Genomic DNA, 20,445 nt, shown 5'->3' on the forward strand with positions numbered 1-20,445 from the left:
TAGAAAGTACCAGGTTTTATTATCTTTTTATCAAAAACTCAGTAACAGACAACAGTGTGAGGTGCTCACTCCCAACATGGCCAGAGGAAAAGGACACCAGGGGAGGAAGAGGACCCAGCCAGCTGGGACCCTGGGGTTATGGTGATGAAAGGCGAGGGAAGCAAGGGTAATCCCCCCCCCCCACAACCCCAGCCAATGGGGTCAGGAGATGTGGCCTGCCCTGGCTAAGCCACTAGGCCTCTCCTCTCTGGAGAGGAAGGGTCACAGATAACAGGGCCCAGAGCCAGAGCCTGATCAGCCCTCCCCCATCCCCCTTTGCCTAGGGAGACAAAGGTCATCCCAGCAAAACTGGGGCTGTGACTTGTTAAACCAGTTTAGTTCTCAAGCTGTGCTGTCCAACAGATGCCAGTGGGCTCTGCCTACATGTTTGGTACACCAGCCACCAGCCACATGTGGCTGCTGAGCACTTGAAATGTGGTTACTATAACTGAGGAACGAACGTTTAACTTGGTGCAGTTTTAATTGATTTCTATGTGGTTAGTGGCTGCCATATTGGATAGCACTGCTCTCCAATTTTCTCTTAAATTAGGAGACAGCAAATGAAGGAGCCCTAGCTAGGCTCAAAGTAAAAGCTAGAGAGAAGGTTTCCAGCCCAATCAGGAGAAGGCACCGAGGAACAGGACCAGAGAAAGAGGCAAAAATCCACTCAGCCACACAAAAATTCACGCACTCAACCACCCAGCCAACTTCACATGGGAATATCATATCACGCTATTTCCTGAAAAAATATATTTATCTATTTTGCTAGAACCAAGGAAGAAGAATAATATATTACATGAAAAAGAGACACAAATATCCCACCATCCCCTAAGTTATGTTTTGGGATCTGCTAGAAAACTATATTTCAGCAAAAGCTTCTTAGAGGAAGCAGCTTTAGAAAGGGCCAAGGTCATGAGCAGGGAAGTATGAAGAATTAAAAAAACAAAAAACATGGGGAGGGGATTTAAAGAAAAAGAGAGGCAAGAGGAAAGAAGAGGCCCTGTCTGAAGCTATAAATAGTAAAAAAAAAAAAAAAAAAATTAATAAAAATTATATCTCCGACTCTTCTCTCATTTTCGAGTAACAAAAACAAAAAAACATTAAATACAAACTTAGCAGGTACTGTGGAAAGGTGCAAGAGGGAGGAGAATGCCTCGGCTTCTGTGTACTCTTGCCCAGGTAGAGAGGCTCTGTACAAAGGAATGAACCATTAAAAATAAAAATCCCACTAAAAATAGACTTATGAATATTCTACAAGTCCATTTCACAATGAACTTTCAGCTCTTCTCCCCACCCTCCCCAAATAAAAAAGGTTGATTTCCAAAAGTCACTTGGAAGAGCCTAGAATGGCCCAAGGTGTACCACAGACTCCCATAGTGTGGTTGCAGGTGCCCTTTGAGGGACACATCTCCAGGTGCAGATAGATGGTTCTGGTTCCTTCTCCCAGCTCCTGGCAGAGGGGTCAGGCTGTGGAAGGAAGGGAGGGAGGGAAGAAGGCCGGGGGTGGGGGCCGACCTCCAGCAGGATTCACACAATAGCTTAGAAAGGCTCTGGATGAGGCCTGTTCAGTACAGGCTCTCAGCTGGGCCTCGATTCTAAACCAGAAGATGAAGAAAGGATCCAATCCCAGACTTGGCCTTGAGAAAGGCCAAGTTTAACCCTGTTTTTCTGCTGGGACAATGGAGGCCCAGAGAATCAAGAAGAGGCAGGCAGGAACAGTAGCAGATGATGTCTCTTCTGACACTGAAACCCTAATCGGAGCTGGAGATGCTGATAGATCAGGACTGGATTGCCCTCCCCCTCCCCTAATGTCCACCCTTCAAAATCCTTCAGCGGCCCTCCCCCGTAAAGTCCAAGCAGGTGCTCGGGAGGAAGCTTCAGGCGTAGAACTCGTTGGTGGGGGCTTTTTTGTAGATAGGTTTCTTGCCCAGGTCGTAGCTGCCTTCATCCTTCTTCTTCATGCGGTACACCAGCAGCAGGACCAGGAAAATGGCAAAGAGGATGCCCACGCCACCGCCCACAATCAGAGCTGGAGAGGAGAGAGGGGAGCGGCGAGGTGAGAGCTGGCTGCCTGTCGCGACCTCGGGTACACTGGCCACTTCTGCCTGGTCGGTTCTCCTACACTAGACATCCTCGTCATCACTCCCCTGGGTGTGCTCTGCTGATGCCTTACTGAATTTGATTCTCACAACCTCATTAATGAGAAGGGGGTCACTGTAAGTCACCGAAAAAACCATAGAACCAGAGTGACAAAGGCACCATTCCAACCCACATCTGCTTGAGTCCAAAGCCAGGTTCTTTCTCAACACCAGGCCAACTCCCAGCTCAGCCGTGAGCCAGGAAGAAGAGAAACTGCAGGCTGTGGAAATCCCCCTTAAACCTACTTACCCCACGGTCCTTAGCACAGCGAGCTCTCTAGCTGACCCCGGGTGCATGCATCCCTGTGCAGACCTACATTTCTATAGACTGGTATATACATTCTGTACACACGCAGGTATATGCTACCATACACAGTTACCACCTGCGAATGTGTCCACACTCCTACGTTATAGATAATTATATATGTGGTTTGGGACTTCCCTGGCGGTCCAGTGGTTAAGACTCCATGCTTCCACTGCAGGGGGCACGGGTTTGATCCCTGGTATGGGAACTAAGATCCCACATGCCACATGGTGCGGCCAAAAAAAAAAAATTATACATGTGGTTTATGTCCCTACGTGCGAACTCAGTGCTTAAGGCCTACGTTCCATTCCCATCTCTGCCACTTAACTGGCTGCGGGATCTAAATAATAAAATTCCTTCATCTCTCTCATTGCAAAATGGACACAATAGTACCTTCCTCATAGGTTTGTCCCCAGGATTAAATAAACTAATCCACTTAGAGAGCTCAGAACAGTGCATAGCATATGCTCAATACTCATTAATGATGAACCTTCGTGGTTTATATCTGTGTCCCTAGCAACCCGAATCATTCTGGCACAACAGTAGGTGCTTAATAAATGACACAGTTTGGCTCAGAGAGGAGCATTGGCCGAGGGCACCTGGTTAGTGTCAGGCAGATGTGGGCTTTTCCGGGGAACGTTATGTTCTCTGTGTGACACCAGGCTTCCCGGAGGGCTCACTCCTGTTTGTTGAGCGGGCAGGGATAGCTCCCAGAATCCTTTCTGTAGCAGATTGAGTCCCCTAATTCAGTCTTAACCTAAGAAGATTAGTTTTCTGCCCCTGCACACACTCCAAATCCATGCACAGAATGGGGACAGAGTGGCAGAGAACCAAATCAGGCTCTTTCTTGACTAAAATGACAAAAAAGCAGCAGCAAAGTACCCCCAGGAAATACCAGAAAAAGGACGTGGACTATCGGGTATCAAACCCCTTCCTGTTTCTATCGCCTTTCCCTCTGATGACTCCTCTGTTAGACCCTTGGTCTGTGCTGGGATTCCCCACAAGGTCAAGGCTCAAGGACAGTCTCAGAAGTGCCTGTGGTCCTAGGTTCCAATGCCAGGTCTACCACCGTCTGGTCTCGTGCCTTTGGACAAGTGACTAGGCTTCAGTTTCCTTATCTGTAAGAGTATAGAAAACCATACCCGTCGGATATGGTTGTTATATGGATTATATGGATATGTTATATCCGTTATCTGGATAACCATACGTCAGATACGAGGACTCAATGAGGCAGGAGCATGAATCACATGGCACATGACAAGCACTTGATAAACTCCCAGGTGCTGTTTAAAAGCTACTGGAATGGAGGGTCCCACCTCAGCTAGCTCAACAATATAACTTTTCAAGTGAAGATCTCACACTTGTGTAATTCTCCACTGGAAGTATTAAGAGATGACCCGGTTCTCTCTTGCTATGTGACCCAAAGCCAGCGGTTTGCTTTCTCTGGGTCTGAGTCTCTCTATGTATAAGAAACAGTTGTTTGGACTAGATCAGTGGTTTTTACGTTTTTCTTTAAAAGCAGTAGAACGCTTAGTTGGTAAAAGCCAGAACCTTATGCTTATCCCACATCCACCAGCTAAAAGTGAAACTCTGTGGGTGAAGAAAGATGGGGCAGGCTTTACCTCTGAACTTCCACCTAATAGTTTGAAACTTACAAAGACTAAAAGGTCTCTAAGGGCCCCTCTAGTTTCGACAGCAGCCCTCACTCCACAGGCTGCACACAGAGTCCGAGGGGACGTGTCATCCTTCAAGGCCCCAGGGCACCCAGGGGTTGTAAGGAAGGGGTACCAAGTTGCCTAATGGGCTAGAGGCATGCTTGCCTGCAGCTCTATTCCGCCCCCACCCGAAGCCCTCCCCCAACTTCGGGGTATCTTGTGGGACGCATGGGACCTTACCTGCCAGAACCTCTGTCCTCTCAAAGATGTTGCTGCCCTGGGCTGTGCTGGACATGGACACCTTGTTGGATACATCCTCCTCCCCATCAAAGGGTGACATCCTCTTGGGGATGACCTCATTCTCCTCCAGTTCCTTGGGTTCGGTGGGGACCCAGCTCCCAAGCCCTGTCTTCTCAGGGATGTGGTTATCTAGAGGCACCTGGATAGAGGGAAGGAAAAGAGACCAACACTCAGCGTGGTTTGGGGAGGGACCCAGGGCAGGGGACAGGGACATTCAGCCAGGTGAGGAATCTGCTTCTGCATCTCGCTGGCCAAACCACGTGGTCCTAGAAATCAGCAACAACCTCTCAACAATTATGCTGTCAACTTTTCTAGTAAATCTATCCCAAAAGGGGAATGAATAATGTGACCAAGGGCACAGGGAAGCAGGTGTTCTAGAATATTCTAGAGTAATAGAATATTACTATTCTATTCTGGAGGGTGGTTTGGCAAAACTGCAGAAATAGCTTCTCCATTAAGGCAGCAATTTTGCCTCTGGGACTCTGTCCTAAGGGGCTAATCAGAGATTTGTGTAAAAGACGCTTGCTGTAGTGTTGTCATCGAAGGATATCAAAAAATCATAAACCTCTTTTCCATCAATAAAGGAAACTGGGTGAACTCTGATTATGCAGGCCATAAAAATGAAGAGGAAAAACATTTAATTACGTGGGGAAATACTCGTGATCACTTTAAGTGAAAAACGAAGTACGTAGAACTGTATGTGTAATTCGATATTAACATTGGGAAATACCTAGAAACGCACACCAAAAAAGAGGCTGGAAACACATCTAAGTGTTTATCACTTAGTGATTACCCCTGCGGAGAGGATGGCCCGCCCATGACCCACAGTTGTGCCTGTCCCAAGAGTCCAGGGCCACAGATAGCAGCCTTCTTGCAGAGTGAGGTCAGACCCCCACTTCCTCTGTCTGCTCCCCTCAAGAGGTACTAAGAGCAGGAAAAGCAAAAGTGTGTAGCTGCTTACCAAGGGATGGATCACTTCCGGGAAGATCGGGGTGTCCTCCGAGTCATCTGTAAGGACAGAAAGGCCGTGTGAGTGTGAGGTTGGTTACCCCCAGGTCAATGACCCAGGGCTGGTGGGAGTTCGAATTCACAATCGGCCCCCCCAAATGTTCAGTGTCCAGCAAGTGATCATTCCCACCCCAGCCGCGGTCATCTCATCTGTAAAATGGGGCTCCTGAGACCTGCCTCCCTGGCTCTTTCACAGGAATGTTGAGCTGGTAGCTGGGCAGATTTTGTCAGCTCCAGACTCTTGCTCCATATAGATCCCAGGACCAACAGCATCACCCGGTAGCTGGTTAGAAATGCAGAATTTCAGGGTCCACTAAATCAAAATCTGTATTTTAACAAGATCTCCAGGGGGTTCATTTGAGAAGAATCTAGATTGCAATAGTAAATATTAGAAATTGCAATATCCATGTATTTCCTGAGTGTGTGGTAAATGCCGAGGGCTTTCACTCAGTCCCAACTCCACAACGCAGACAGCAATGCACTGTCATTTCTACGCCCATCTTACAGATGAGGAAACCAAGGCTTAGAGGTCACCGAGTGGCAGTTTGAACTCGGGACTACGTGTCTCCAAAGCTCAAACTTCAAATTATTGCAGCACCTCACACATAGGAGGGATGCTTCTTGCAGTTCTGTCTAGCCCGGCAGCCAGAGCCAGGAAGTCACAGAAGACCAGGAGAGATACTGGTTCCTGGGTCCGGCCCCAAGCAGCCTGGGCCCCTTCACTACTCCCACCCTCTCTGAAGCAGGGGGTTTGTTCTCGGTTCCCACCCACACCTCTCGTCACCTTGCCCCCAGGCTTCTGAGCTGCTCCCTTTCCTTTTCAAAGGAAGAAAAACACTCAACAGTCCTCCTCCCCACGCCCACCCCACCCAACCCTGTCCGAAGGTGGACAGGTTCGGGCTGGCGCAAAGAAAACTTAGAACTAAAATTGAACTCAAAGCAACAAACAATTTGCCCAGAGAGGGTCTCAGGGATGGGTTGATCCGGCAACTTTTGTTTCCCCCCTTTTTAGGGGGAGGGGCACGATAGGAAAATCCAAGCTTCAAGGAGGGGTCACCCTTGTGGGAGGAAGAGGATGGGGTCCCTCCAGCCCTGGGCCCCGGCCTGCCCACCACACCCTCCATACCCAGATCTCCAGAGCCAGACAGCTCAAAGTCATGGGGTTCCTGCTCAGGTACCCCAACATCCTCGTCGTCCGGTAAGTCTCCGGAAAAGTGTCGGCCTTCTAGGAGGTCTCGAGGGTCGATGACCTCAGTTTCTCGGATCTAGGGGGAAAACAGGAGACACATCAGCCAGTCGCCCCCCAGTGCTCTCTAGCAGCCCCTGAACCCCGGAGAGGCAGTGAAGTGGGCGTTCAGGAAGGTGAGCTGGGGTGCTGGAAGAGGATCAGGCCAGAGCCTGGAGACCTGGGTCCTGGCCCCCTCCTGGCCCCTAACTTGCTGTGTGACCTTAGACAAATCCCATTCCCATTCTGGGCTAATAAAAATAATAAAGATGGTCATAATCAGAATATAAATATCTGAGGTGCCCTGTACTGAGCACTTGCTATATGCCAGGCTCTGTTCTTAATAACTCTAAAGGCCAGTCTTTAACTCCATTTTATAACTGAGGAAGCTGGGTATCAAAGACATTAAATCATTTTCTCTTGGTGACTGGAGTATCAGATGGAGACGTGAGGACTCCACATAAGGCTGCCTGCCTTCAGAGCCAGCGTTCCCCGTCCACACTCCAGGGCGCTATGAGGCTATCACAGCTGATTCACCCACGGCAGGGAGAGGGCCACTGGTCCAGGACAACTTTCCCAGATGAGTCGGACTGGGCTGGGACAGGCAGGGCTGGCTCACCCACACCCCCGGACAGCTTCGGGTCAGGGCTCTGCCCGGAGCTAGAGACTCAAGAGTACATGAGCACACTCATGTATTCAGCCTTCCAAACATCTCCCACAGAGTCATTCTGCGGTGTGCTAAGTAAGCCCTGCCGCTGCCCTCACGGACCATCCACTCCAGGACCCATATGTATCACTCAGCTGCCACCTATTGGGGCCCTAGCTGTTCACAGCAGAATCTTAGGTCCATCCCCACCAGGAAGCTTTCAAAAGGAAAGTATGAAAGATCCAGGAAGGCAAAGAACTTTCCCCAGATCCTACAGAATATCAGCTACCCTGCTCCCATCCCCTCAAGTTCAGCTGAGTGGAAAACAAAGCTCCTTCAAGAGAGTCTGGAAATATTTGGGATGTGCACCACCCTTCCCCCTAGCTTCTGGGCTAAGCCTTCCTCTGCCCACAGAACAGCAGCCCTGGGCAAAGTTCATTCTTCACTAATGAATTCAAATATTAAAGTGCCTACTATTTCCCAGAAGAGTCAGGGTTTCTAATACGTTCAGTACACACCCCTGCCCAAGACATTCTCCTTTCCCCAGCCCCCTAACTGCAGGAGGTGGAAGGTCTCCTCAGAACTGGGGAACACCAGCTGGAGACCAGGGAGGTCCTGTCCTCCCATTTCACAGAATTTGCAAGATGAGCCCCGACACAGCAGTGACTTGCCCAAGGTCACACAGTGAGTTAGCTACATAGCTCAGAGAGGAAAGAGGCCAGGGCTCTGTTTCTGACTGCCCCACGCTGTCCTTCACCCAGCGGAGACTTGCCAGTGACACAGGGGGGTGCCTGAGAAGGAACATCCGTTCCTAAGACAAGGTTACCATCTGTGGGAGAGGCCCAGGCTTCCGGGGAGAGGTGGGCGGAACCGGACTATCATATCAGGTCCCCTTCCACCCTGTCAAGGGCAGCTGGATTCCCGGAAGGGAGCAGGGTCAGGTCAGGAGGAAGGCAGTGGGCAGGCAACCCCCTCCCACCGCCAAGGCGAGAATCTCTGCTGAACGCTTGGTACACGTGGGGGTGGGGAGCCAGAAGGGGTTAAGCCCTGGTGAGGGATGACTTCATGACTCCGGAATCAGGAGCTGTGGGGTTGCCGGCGCTGGAATTCCAGCCCCCGCACAGCCCCATGCCTGTGGCTTCAGTTTGGCAGTACTGGAGGAAGGCTCCTCCGTGGTTGCGCAAGCTGCCTGTACCTAGGGTGGGGTCCCTGTGCTCTACCCCCAACGCCTGCTGCAAATTCCCCTGGGGCCCAGAATCAGAAACAGCAGGACCCCGGCGGCTTACCAGACTAAGCACTTAGCGTGAATGAGCTCCTCCTCATAGCCCTTATTCGCAGAAGTATTAAGAGGCAGGGGGCGGGGAGATGCTCAGAAAATTAGTCACTTGCCCAAGATCACCCAGGCAAGAAAGTGCCCACACTGGACCAGAACCCAGGCATGGGCCACCTGAGCCTTTAGCCACATACGGATAAACACGTGCATGAACACATGTGTACACAGAATGCCTACCTACCTCGGTTAGGAGGGAGCCCTGTCAAGCGGAGGTCAAACCCAGCCCAGGAGGGAAAGAAGGTACTTTGGCCACTTGCTTATCTGGCCTGGAGACCAGTCAGAGCTCAAAGTCCTCAAGATGGGGGCTGGGGTCCCAACACTGTGCTGTTTCAGGCTGAGACCTTCCCCTACCTTCTCATTCCCAGGAGCCACGACTGGTTATTTATGAATCCTGCCTTTCTTTTAGTGGGTGAAAGTGCTGAGGAGTGTTTCAAAACAACGCACGGGATCAGCACACTCATTGGTTGGTAGCGGCTCTGTTTCACATCAGGAAACGAAGACCAAGTGTGCAGCAAAACCCAGGCTGAAAACTAGATTGATTCCCAGTTCAGCCATCTTGGGGGTCACCGGGTCATCCCTAACCCTTCATTTTTATACCAGGTTCCTTGAGAGCATAAATGACTTTTCTTAAGGTCAGGAATGGCCAGAATTAGCCAGGATTAGATCCCATCAGATACCTATCTCGGCTCTAAAAGGACAGGGATTGGGAATTCCCTGGCGGTCCAGTGGTTAGGACTCCGAGCTTCCACTGCAGGGGGCACGGGTTCGATCCCTGGTCGGGGAACTAAGATCCTGCGTGCCGCGTGGTGCGCCAGAAATAAATAAATAAATAAATAAATAAATAAATAAGCGGACAGGGATCCCTAAAGGAACCTGCATGGCGTGTGGTGCACCATAAGCAAACAAACAAACAAATAAATGGGCAGGGATCCCTAAAGACTGCATTAGATGAGCCCAGGTGCCCTCCCACAGCAAGTTAAAGGGCTTAGGAGGAGCTCTGTGAGGCGTACTGATGGAGGACACAGGACATTAAATCCTCTCCAACTCCAGAAGTGGCCCCTTCTCTGCCCAAGACCCCTGACAAGAGGGAAATTCCTAAGTGGGCAGAATCCCTAAGACTAGGCCAGCAAGACTCAACCAGGCTCCCTGGGATCGTGGGCAAGTATCCCTTTGTGTGTGTGTGTGTGGATGGGGGGATGCCAACAGCCCTCCCTTCCCCCACCCTCTTTTCAGACAAGGCCCATTCAGTCTGAGGTGGCTTTGAAGAACCAGGCCACCCAGCAGCCAGGCCGAGCCCTGACCAGAGAGGGGCTCCACCCTGCTTCTGGCTCACCCCATCCCTGCCCGGGGAGCGTGTGTTCACACGTGTGTGCACGCACAGGCACCCTCTCTGGGCCCTCAGGTCTCTCTATATCTTTGTCCTACTCATAGACACACAACAGAAATCAGCAGCTGAATAAGCAGACCCTGGTGGGCACCTGGGGTTGCTGCCTGGAGGTTTAGAGATTCTGGATGCTTCCCCAGACTCTCCATAGAAAAGAAGAGGGGTAGGCGCTATTTTGTGCTGTAAAGACTAATGCCTACCTACAGAAGGTGTCTGAGGCCCAACCATCTCATTTTATTACCCAGATTAAAAGATAAGGGCCTTTGCCAAGGTCGCCCAAGCAGAACTGGACTTAGAACCTAGGTCCCTAAAAGAAAAAAAAGAACCTAGGGCAGAAATAGAGACACAGATGCAGAGAACAAACGTATGGACACCAAGGGGGGAAAGTGGCGGGGGGTGGCGGTGGTGGGATGAATTGGGAGATTGGGATTGACATATATACACTAATATGTATAAAACGGATAACTAGTAAGAACCTGCTGTATAAAAAATAAATAAAAATTCAAAAATTCAAAAAAAAAAAAAGAACCTAGGTCTCTGGGCTCCTGGGCTGGACTTGTCTTCCTTTCTCACTTCTAGGTTCTGGGCTGCCCCTAAAGGTCTCAGCAAATCCACGGGCAGCAGCTGTCACTCCAGATATAACCCACATCCGGTCCTTAGGCGATTGGCATGAAGCTAGGAAAAGTCACCAACCCTACTGCAAAGTCCTACAGCTTCAGTCACCCAGGAAAATCATGGGGCCAGGCACTAGTATCCACGACATGCTGGGCACCACGCTGGGTTCTTCTCCGTATGAGCTCTTTTTATTCGCACAACAGCCTTGTAAGGTGCTCTACCCATGTTGCCGGAAAGAGAGCTTCAGTTCAGTCATTCATGTAAAGTCACAGAGCTAGAAAGCGACAGAGCTGGGATTCAAACCTAGATCTTTCTCAAGACCATATCTTAGCCACAACCAGACTTCTCACTGCCACCCACAATTTACCTCTCCACCCCAGTGCCACAGCGCAGAGCATACAACTTCCAGGCCAGGGCTCCAGGGCACCCCTTCCCCTGGTCAGGGAGTAAACAAAGGTAAAAGTGATATTGCTTAAACAAAAGAACAGAAACTTGGCTGGGACACCGGGGAGAAGTTCAGGGTCAGAGCTTGCTTAACTGTGAACTGGTGGGAGGAAAAGAGAGGCGAGTCTTCCCCCACCTGACCCTTCCACAGGGGAGGAAGCCACCCCCAGGGGTCAGGGACACACTCGACCCTTCTTTCGGGGGTGAGACCAGAAGGTCAATTAGGCAAGCCAAATTTTGGGGGAAGCGGGGACGCTGAGTACCTGGGGACCTAACGGCTGAACCCAGCACAGTTGTCCTGGCAAGAGATCCCCAGAAGCGGCCATTGATACAGGCATGGTCCTCCCCCATCCTCCTTCTGAAGGGTCAGATACCCCCCAGAATGAGCAAAACCTGGGTACCACAATCAGGACTCTACATGTTGGCAGAAATGGAAGGATCCACCACCAGAGTGGTGACCTGTAAAGGCAGTTTCACCAGCAAACCACAGTCCTATCACTCCCTACCTATACGAGCCTGGGCATTTATTTCACATCTTAAAGCCTCAGTTTCCTCTTTTTGTAACCAGGGCTAGTAGCACCTTGCTGAAGGATGAGAATTAAGTGAAACGCATTGGGGTGTGCAAGGGACCCAGCACGTAGCCTGGTACACAGCAGGTGCTCAATGAGTAGCAGCTATTATTAATCCCCATCTGCCTTCCTTCTGGCTAAGGGGATTTTAGTGCTCAAAGGGTCAGAGAGACCTGAGAAAAGTTGTAGAAGCAGTTGCATTGCTAGAAAAGTGGTTGGTGGGTGGGGAGGTGCTTTGCAAACTGCGCAGGGACATACCCTATAACTTGTATTTATTTTGCTTCCGAGACCAGAGACTCTTCAACAACCAATCAGGCCCCCTGATAGAAGAGAGAAAGGCCCAGAGATGGGCAGAGATCTGCGCAAGGTCACACAGCTTGGAGCACATGTCCTAAGCAGATAGAGGCAGAGGAGAGACCAACTGCATTTTTCCAAAAAGAGCAAACGGCAGTGACCAGAGACACTTGAAACTCTACTTGGGGACCTGTATCCTCAGAGTATTTCCTGACCTGCCTTGGGGATGAAAAAAATATCTAGAAGGCCAGAAGAAACCCCACACCAATCCAGGACCTGGTGTGCTGGTATGGGAAGGGTTAAGCCAGGTCTGGGGATGGGGGTTCGAATGTCGGCCCTGCCCACTCCAAGGTCGGGTTACTAGGAACACAATCGCTCAGGAGAGAAGCCAGGCCTGGCATTGCCAGCAGCTTTTCACCAATTCCCCCCTGCCCATCCAGGGCAGCCCCAGGACCCAGGGGTGCCAGCGGCCGAAGCTGATGTGGCATCCTTGTCACTAACACCCCGGATGACGGTGGGAGATTCTCTCTCTGGGCCTCGGTTTCCCCACCTCTGAAAGGCGATTCTCAAAGAGACAAGCCTTCCTCTGTCTGGAGGCCTGGTAACAAAGCTGGGGACTGCTCCGATTACCGATTACCGATTACCGGTGGAGACAGCCGGGAGGGGGCTGGTTCCCTCAGGGCCGCAGAGACAGAGGTTCATTGAAGCTGGGCTGGTAATCTAGGCAGCGGATCCGAGGTCCCTGCTGGATCTGAGGGCGGGGTATAAACAAGCCTCCCGTGTTCTCTAGAGCAGAGTTGATATAGCCTTGTCTCGGCCGATTAGATCAGCCCTGGGTGCTGGCTTCCTGCCCCTTCCCAGCCTCCCCCGCCGCTCGGGGAAGCCACAGCTCCAGATCGGGTCAGTCTGTCCCACAGACGTCTCTTGGCCGGGCTTCCCCAGGGCAAGGAGTGTCCCAGCCGTTGGTCACCACTGCCCCCATGCCCCGAGGTTGGACAGTACAGCCAGTCCCCGCAGGCCTGGCCACGACCGGCCGGGCCCCACCAAGTCACTGTTTCCACACATACCAGCCTCTCCCTGCCTCCCCTTTCCATTACCCCAGGTGTCACCTGACTAGCAGCCTCTGCTACTGTGCCAGAGAAAACTGGGGCAGCCGAGCTCCAAGCCTGAAGGAGGGGGAGGGGGGATGCAGAGTAAAGCAGGGGGGAGGGGGCTGAGTAGGAGGGCCTGGGGGTGGGGTGGGAGTTAGGGAGTTACAGGGGTGGGTAGGGGGGACCACAGAAGGCTGAAGCTGGAAAGAGCTGTTAAGATCACAGTGAGCTTTTTGGGGACTCCTGGAGCCCTGTGAGAGGGATAAAAAGTTCTGAACCCCAAGAACCATAACTGCTGGTTTACGTTTCTCAGCGCGCACACAGACAGCAACCTCCCCACGCCAACCTCTGGCCAGGTTAAGAACTCTTGTCTAGCCACTAATAATAAACTAAACTTAAACCAGAACTTCACAAGTTTGCCAAACACTGATGACGACCCCGGAGTGACACAGGTGTTTTATAGAGGATACTGGGGCTCACACCGGCCAAATGACTTATGAACTAACTGCGCGTCCCTGGCTGAGCAGCAGAGCTGAGACGGGAACTCAGGTTTTTCTGACTGTGAAACGTACCCATTTTCCAGTCACCCAGCCTCCCGGGGACAGGGCCAGAGGGGACCACGCCCAGAGATCACCAGTGAGTTAATAACAAACCCGCCCAAGTCAGGTTGCTTGAACTCTTAGGGTTAAATCAGGCCCCAACTGTTGACACAAGCCTTCTCCTCTCTCCCCAGGCATCACACGATGAAAACATCTGAAAACTGGCATTCCAGAACACTGTACCTTTTCTGTTCACCATCACACTCCCTCCCCCAGAGCCCAGGGCGTTTTTTTTTTGCAATTCCCTCGGCCTCTGGACTGGAAACACCGGCCCTCCCCCTACTGCACAAGGCTCCTCCAGCATGGGAGGCCAACCCCTGAGGCCTGGGCAGTGTCCTGGCTGTCCGATTCCCCTGCCCTGTCTCTCTCCAGGCTGAAAATTGCTCAGCAGGGGGATTCCTACCAATCCCCCGCCAGAGGGGTGGGGCTGCCAGGAACTGGTTCTTGTTTAAATATCAACCCATCCGATAATTAACAAACTTCTAAGACAAACAAATAGGAGATTTGGGCTCTGTCAGCCCTACCCTAGACTCCTCCCTTCCCACCTCGCAGCTGTTGGGGGGAGGGGAGAGAGCTCTCCTGGGGCCGCTGAGGGTGGGATCCTCAAAAGGAAAGGACCACCTGGCATCAAGGCAGCCTGGGCAAAGCTGGGAACCTTCACTAAGAAGGCCTCCTGCCTACCAGGCGGGATCCTAAGAGCTTCACTTGAGGCCTTGTCATCTCCTACAAGCCTCCCCACAATCCCCATCTTCTTATAGACCAGAAAGCAGAGGCTTGGAGCGGTCCAGTGGCCTGTCCCAAGCCATGGAGCTAGTAAGAGGGGGGCTTCACATCTCTGGAGTCAGGTCTGCCTAAGTCCAAATCAATGTTCCAATCCCAAGAAGCAAGAGAGAGCGTCAGAAAAATCAGAATTCTGGGATCAAATCTGGACTGTACCAGCTTTGCTCTGTAAACTCAGACCAATTGCAGCCTCAGTTTTGCTTTAAGGGAGGTGGGGGGAAAGCGCTACCTGCACTGCAGAGGTCAATTATTTTTTTCTCTTTTGCTCTAAGTAATCTTTTTTTTAAATTGAAGTACAGTTGATTTACAATGTTGTGTTAATTTCTGCTGTACAGCAAAGTGATTCAGTTATACATATATATACAATCTTTTTTATACTCTTTTCCATTATGGTTTATCAGAGGATATTGACTATAGTTCCCTGTGCTATAGAGTAGGACCTTGTTGTTTATCCATTCTATGTGTAATAGTTTGCATCTGCTAACCCCAAACTCCCACTCCATCCCTTCCCAACCCCCTTTCCCCCTTGGCAACCACAAGTCAGTTGCAGAGGTCAGTTTTGAGGACTGGCTGAACTCTATTCCGTCAAAGGCCACACACAGGCAAGGCACTGGGAAGGTCTGGGGCCTAGTACTAGTATTTCCTGTATGTCCCTTCAAGGCCCTGGACACTAGTTGACTATCCCTAATAGGCCCCCAAAGGACAAGATAAAACTCTGGAGCCCATGCCAACATGCCCACTGCAGAGCCATCCTATTAGCCAAGAGGTTGAAAGGAAATGGGTGACTCAGGCAGGCCAGCTACCACTCTCCTCCAGTGACTCACAGAGCCCTGTCCAGCCCCTTCCCCCAATTTTAGGTCATCACTTGGAAATCACACCCACCAGTCTAGGAGGCTGAGGACAGCTAGGAGCCAATTCCTCCCAAGAGGGACCTGGGGCGGGAGAGCCAGGCCAGGCTTCCCGCCCCCTCATTCAGGCCAGCTCAGCACTCCAAGTACTTGGAAAAGCTCTGTTTCCAGGAGCTGGGGATGGCAGGATCTGAATGTCTCCACCACCCGCCTCCCCAGTGTTGCTTCTTGCGTAGGCTCTTAACCAAGGATGCCAAGAAAGCTCCTCTCCCCCCGCCAGAAAGGACCCTTTAGAGGGCTTTGGTCCAACCTTCTCATTTCAGAGTTGGGGACACTGAGACCCAGAGGGCATGTTTGCTCAAGGTCACCCAGCGATTCAGAAGGAGGACCCAAGGCATCTACTATCAAACCCAGCCAACTTCCTCATCTGGAATGTTCTCCGAGGACCTGCAAATCAGACAGACACCTTGTGTTACCTGACAGATCTGGTTCTGACCTTGGCAAGCCCTTACATTCCTCTGAGTGTCACTTTCCTGTAAAAATGGAGATAATAATACCTACCTCACAGTATCACCGGGAGGCAATCATGTTAGTAATAAATAACCTCAGTGCACCTTTTAGAATGAAGTTACATGCATACATTTATTTGTTCATTCATACAAACATTTCCTGAGTACTAACTACGGGCCAGGTATTTCACTGAAAGTGAATAGAGCAGAGTTCCGGGCCTGGGTGTGTCGGGGTGGAAGAGGGGTGGAGGAGGAAGGGCTCAGAATTTGATGGGGTATGTTAATGCCCTCATGAACCATAAGTTTCTTCAAGGGAGGGAATGCCTTAGATGTCTTTATGGTTTCCACAACCCTTTCAAAGAGTGGTTACTTAATTATTAATAGAATATCCGAGCTGGAAGGGGCTCTCTATTGAGTTCAAACTCCATTTTACAGATGGGGGATGTCAACCCAGAGAGAGAAAGGGACCCAACCTCACAGAGCCCTCCAAAGCATGGCCCAAATATTTTCCTTTGGTAGCTCTCTGGGCTTCTAAGAATTCCAAAGAGCTCTCTCTGGCCACTCAAGGGTCCTAGACCCCCTGGGCTTCCGTCCCCACCGCTACTTCTGTGCAATCAAGGAGAGAATTCTCAAGAAGACCAGAAACATCTCTTAGCTAAAGTACACGGGGTGCGTGGGGGACACTTCCCCAGAACTGACTGGGCCTGGTGCCACGTCTGTGCCCCTGGGCAGCAATACCACGGGGCGGGGGTCCAGCTCCCAAAACAAGGCTGCCTTTAATAGGCCAGGGAGGGAGTGGCAGGAAGGCAGATCAGGGGAATGCTTCCAGCTGGGCAGGAAGAACTGGTTTGGGACGGCAAGCCCCACCAAACAGAGAAGAGTCTGGCTCAGCCTGGGTTCCCTCCCCAAAACCTGTGGCACTGAGGGGGCAGAAAGGAGGGCACTACCCACGGGGAGGACAGGCCTTTGGCTTAAACCTAAAATCTGGGGAGTGGCCCCAATAGCATTATTGGAGGGGGACTACAGGACAGAGATTCTGATGGCCTGGGAGCTCTCTGCTACCCCAAGATGGTACCATTTTACCTCATCTGTAAAGTGGGCATAATATAATCCCCCCATGCTAGGGTTTTTATGAGAATAAAATGCACCAGACCTGGTATATGGAAAGCCCTCCATAAATGACAACTGTTATTACCAAAACCCTTCTCTCTGGGCCTCAATTTTCTCCACCTGCAAAAAGAAAAGGGTCAACCAGATCATCTCTGTGGTCTAATCCAACTGTGACTAGGTCTGATTTTTCCGGCCACAACCTTGGGAGGGAAAGTGCTGGGAGCAGGGTGCGGGGGAAAGGGGGGAAGCCCTGTGACCCAGTTCAAGGTGGAAGATCTCGTAACATTAGCCAGGAAGGGAGCACTGAGGTCAGGATGAGAGAGACGGACACCTCTCTCAGGAAGCAGCTGCCTAGGGCTCACTTCTCCAGCTGATGGGTCACCACCTACCCTCCCCCAAACCACATCCTTCTGACTGCCCCCAGGCACAGCTGCCTGCTCCTCCCCCGCCCCCCCAAGCACCTGCAGTCTTGGCAGCCCCTGAACCAAGACTGGCATGTTACCTCTCAACCACCGGGCTCTTTCCCCTTTTCCCCACACCACCCAGGCCGATGGGACAATGCCATGCCATTCCTTCGGATGCCTCCACAACTGTGACGCCAACACATCCTTCAGGGACCTAGTTTAGAGCACTGCACGGGGAGCAGCTGGCTTGGGTTTGAGTCCTAACTCAGCCACTCACCTTTTGGCAAGGTTGCCCTTCTTAGTTTGGGGAAGCCATCACCTCACTCTGGGCCTCGGTTTCCTTCTACTCCAGAATTCCTTGTGGCCGGCCCACCCCAAATCTTTTATGGATTCTAAAGAGTGACCCAGGGATGAGACATCACAGCAGCCCCTCAGAGTAGCATCAGACTACACGTCAAGATACATGCGAAAGAGAAAAAAAAGGGACCTGGAAGCCTGTCTGCTTCATTTGCATCTGACTCAGCCTCTTATCAGCGGTGTGACCTTGGGCAGGTTAGTCGACCTCTGTAGCCTCAGGACCAGTTTAAAACAGTAAACAGAAGGGCTGAATTAAACTAGTCGATAGAGCCATTACAATGGCTATTAGAAAGCTATTAGAACAGTACCATAAGCACTAAATGTTTGCTGTCATCACTCAGGGCTGCAGTTGTATGTGGGGGCGGGGAGGAAGCGGGGCTGGGGTCGGGGGTGGGTATAGCTCGGGGTCTCACCCATACCTCAGATGAAGCCTGCCAGGCAGAAACGAGCTCCCCTAAGTAATCCCAGAGGAATAGGAGCCCCATAAAGAATTGACATTAATGATTAAACGCCACTGGACTTACTCTCCCCAAAACCGAGGTTTAAGCGCACCAAGGAAGCACAAAGCCCAGGCTTTTTTGGCGGGCGGGGGTCAGATTGCGTCTCAGCAATTCCTGCACCCCAACTTCCCAGATGTGATTGGCTCACTCCTTCCCAGCTGGCTGCTGGGACGAATGGAGCTTCTGGTGGGCCCCAGGCTTTGTAAACTACAGCAGGGACCAGTAAGCGGTGAGACGGAGGCTCCTGGGGGCTCACTGAGACCTTCTCTTCCCCCAGCCCCCCTTCACCCCACCCCAAAGTGGGAGCTTTAGGTTTCCCCAGCGCTAAACGCTCTTCTGGCGGAGAGCAGAGGCTTGACTCCTGGCGAAGTGCTGAGCCTAAACCGTCCCCTCCAGTCCGCCCTTGAAAAATCAGAGTCCCAACTTTGTAGCGACCCTAAAGAAGCACTGGTCACCTCCTGTCCCGGTCTCCCACACGCTTTGTGCCGATGGGAAAATCGAGACTCAGAAGGGGCAGGGCCTTGCCCGGAGCTACAGGCCAGCGGCAGGACTGCGGCCAGAACTGAGGTCAGGGCTCACTCCTTGCCCCGGTGTGTGAAACAAGGCCCTGCAGAACCCTAAACCCCTCCCCATTCCTAGTACAGGCAGCCCCCTTCACTCCCAGGCCATCTCGGATTCTAGAGGGCGAGAAGGGGCGTCAGGGCTCCGAGCCTGCCCCAGGATCACCAGGGAAGGGGCGAGAGGGTGAGGGGAAACGAGGTGACACCAGCTTAGTCACGTCCGAGCCTTGAGCCCGCGGCGGGGCTGAGGCCAGAGGGAGGCGGGAAGCGCAACAGGCTGGGGGCGCACGGCGCGCGGGGGGGCCACCCACCCCCCTCTCCCCGGAGCCTCCCTGGGACCCTGGAGCCAAGTTTCCAACAAAGTGTCCCTGGCCTCTGCGTCTAGCTGGGGGCGGCGCATCCCCCTCCCCATTGCCCCCGCATCGCAGGATCCCAGGAACAAAGGAGGCACCAGTCCGCCCCCCCGGGGATCTCCCAGGACCCACCGACTCGGCGGCGACGGCAAGGGCGCCCACGAGGGGCCACAGTAGCGCGAGCAGGCGGGCGGGGGCCATCGTACCACTGTCCGGAGAGAGCGCGAAGGCTGGTGGCCAGGGCTGGCGCGCGTTCCCTCTTATAGGCGGTGATCGGTCCCGCCCCGGCCCCGCCCCGGCCCCGCCCCGGCCCGCCCCCGTCGCCGGCACCCCGCCCGGAATTCCCCAGCGAAAGCTGGGCCTCCGGGGCGCTACGCCTGCCGGCCCAGCTGGAAACCCGAGGGACCCGCCCCGTGGACCGGGCCGCGCAGTCCACCCGAATCCCTGGCCTCCAGCAACCCGGATCCCCGATCCCCTGCTAGGCAGGTGACCGGAGATCACTGTGCCTAACCCCATTTTACAGCTGGGCAGCTGGGGAAACTGAGGCCCACGGACAGGAAGGACTTGTCCAGGGTCGTGAATTTACATCAGCGCCCTTCCAACCGGGTACGCTGCCCTCTGAGGGACAGAAGACTTTCCAAATCGGCAGTGACTGCGGGTTGTTTTAAGACAGGGGTCAGCAATCATTTTCTGTAAAGAGTGAAATATTTTAGGCTTTGCGAGCCAGATGGTCTCTGTCACGATTATTCAAACTCTAGCGCTGCAGCTCAAAGGCAGCCTTAAATATTAATACTTAAAAGAAGGACAGTGGCTGTGTCCTGATAAAACACTATTATGGACTCTGAAATTTGAATTTCATATAATTTTCACGTGTCACGAGATAGCATTCTTCTTTTGATTTTTTTTTTTTCCCCAACCATTTAAAGATGTAAAACTATTCTTAGTGGGCTGAACACAAACAAGCTGCAGAGCAGACTTTTTGGTCTTAGGGTGGCCGACCTCTGTTTTAAGGGATTTGTTTTCCAGATTTTGAACTTCTTAAAAAGTTTGATCTCTTTGAGAACTGGTGGACAAGTTTATCTTAATTCTGAGATCTGCTCCCACCCTTTGTAAAAGATAGTTTCATGTTCTCCTATCCCCTGAATATCCTCCTTACAGCGTGTATGTGTGTGTGGGTGGGGGAGAGGTTTGGTAAAATTCTCTGAGGCCCCAAGTACAAGTACTGTTGGAATTATTAGGGGGGAGTATCCTATGACAATCAATCAAAGTGCCCAAAGCCCTCTTCCATCCCTTAATTATTATCAAAGGATGAAAATCTTTTGAGGCAGAGAGCCTTGACAGTAAAGCAAGCTTCCAACCCAGATCATGTTTTTCCCTACG

The 20,445-nt window shown here is 51.9% G+C and overlaps 1 protein-coding gene across 1 annotated transcript; it reads right to left on the minus strand.

The window, feature by feature from the left end:
- On the minus strand, positions 1-19,300 carry SDC4 (syndecan 4). Its single transcript, XM_007193077.2, has 5 exons — positions 19,198-19,300; positions 6,571-6,709; positions 5,398-5,444; positions 4,377-4,575; positions 1-2,068 (listed from the first exon to the last, which is right to left on the minus strand). Exons 1-5 carry the CDS (start codon positions 19,264-19,266, stop codon positions 1,917-1,919), a joined length of 606 nt encoding a protein of 201 aa, XP_007193139.1. The 5' UTR covers positions 19,267-19,300; the 3' UTR covers positions 1-1,916.
- Positions 19,301-20,445: the final 1,145 nt, after the last annotated feature.

This window comes from Balaenoptera acutorostrata, chromosome 15, assembly GCF_949987535.1.
Source record: "Balaenoptera acutorostrata chromosome 15, mBalAcu1.1, whole genome shotgun sequence".
Lineage (NCBI taxonomy): Eukaryota > Metazoa > Chordata > Mammalia > Artiodactyla > Balaenopteridae > Balaenoptera > Balaenoptera acutorostrata.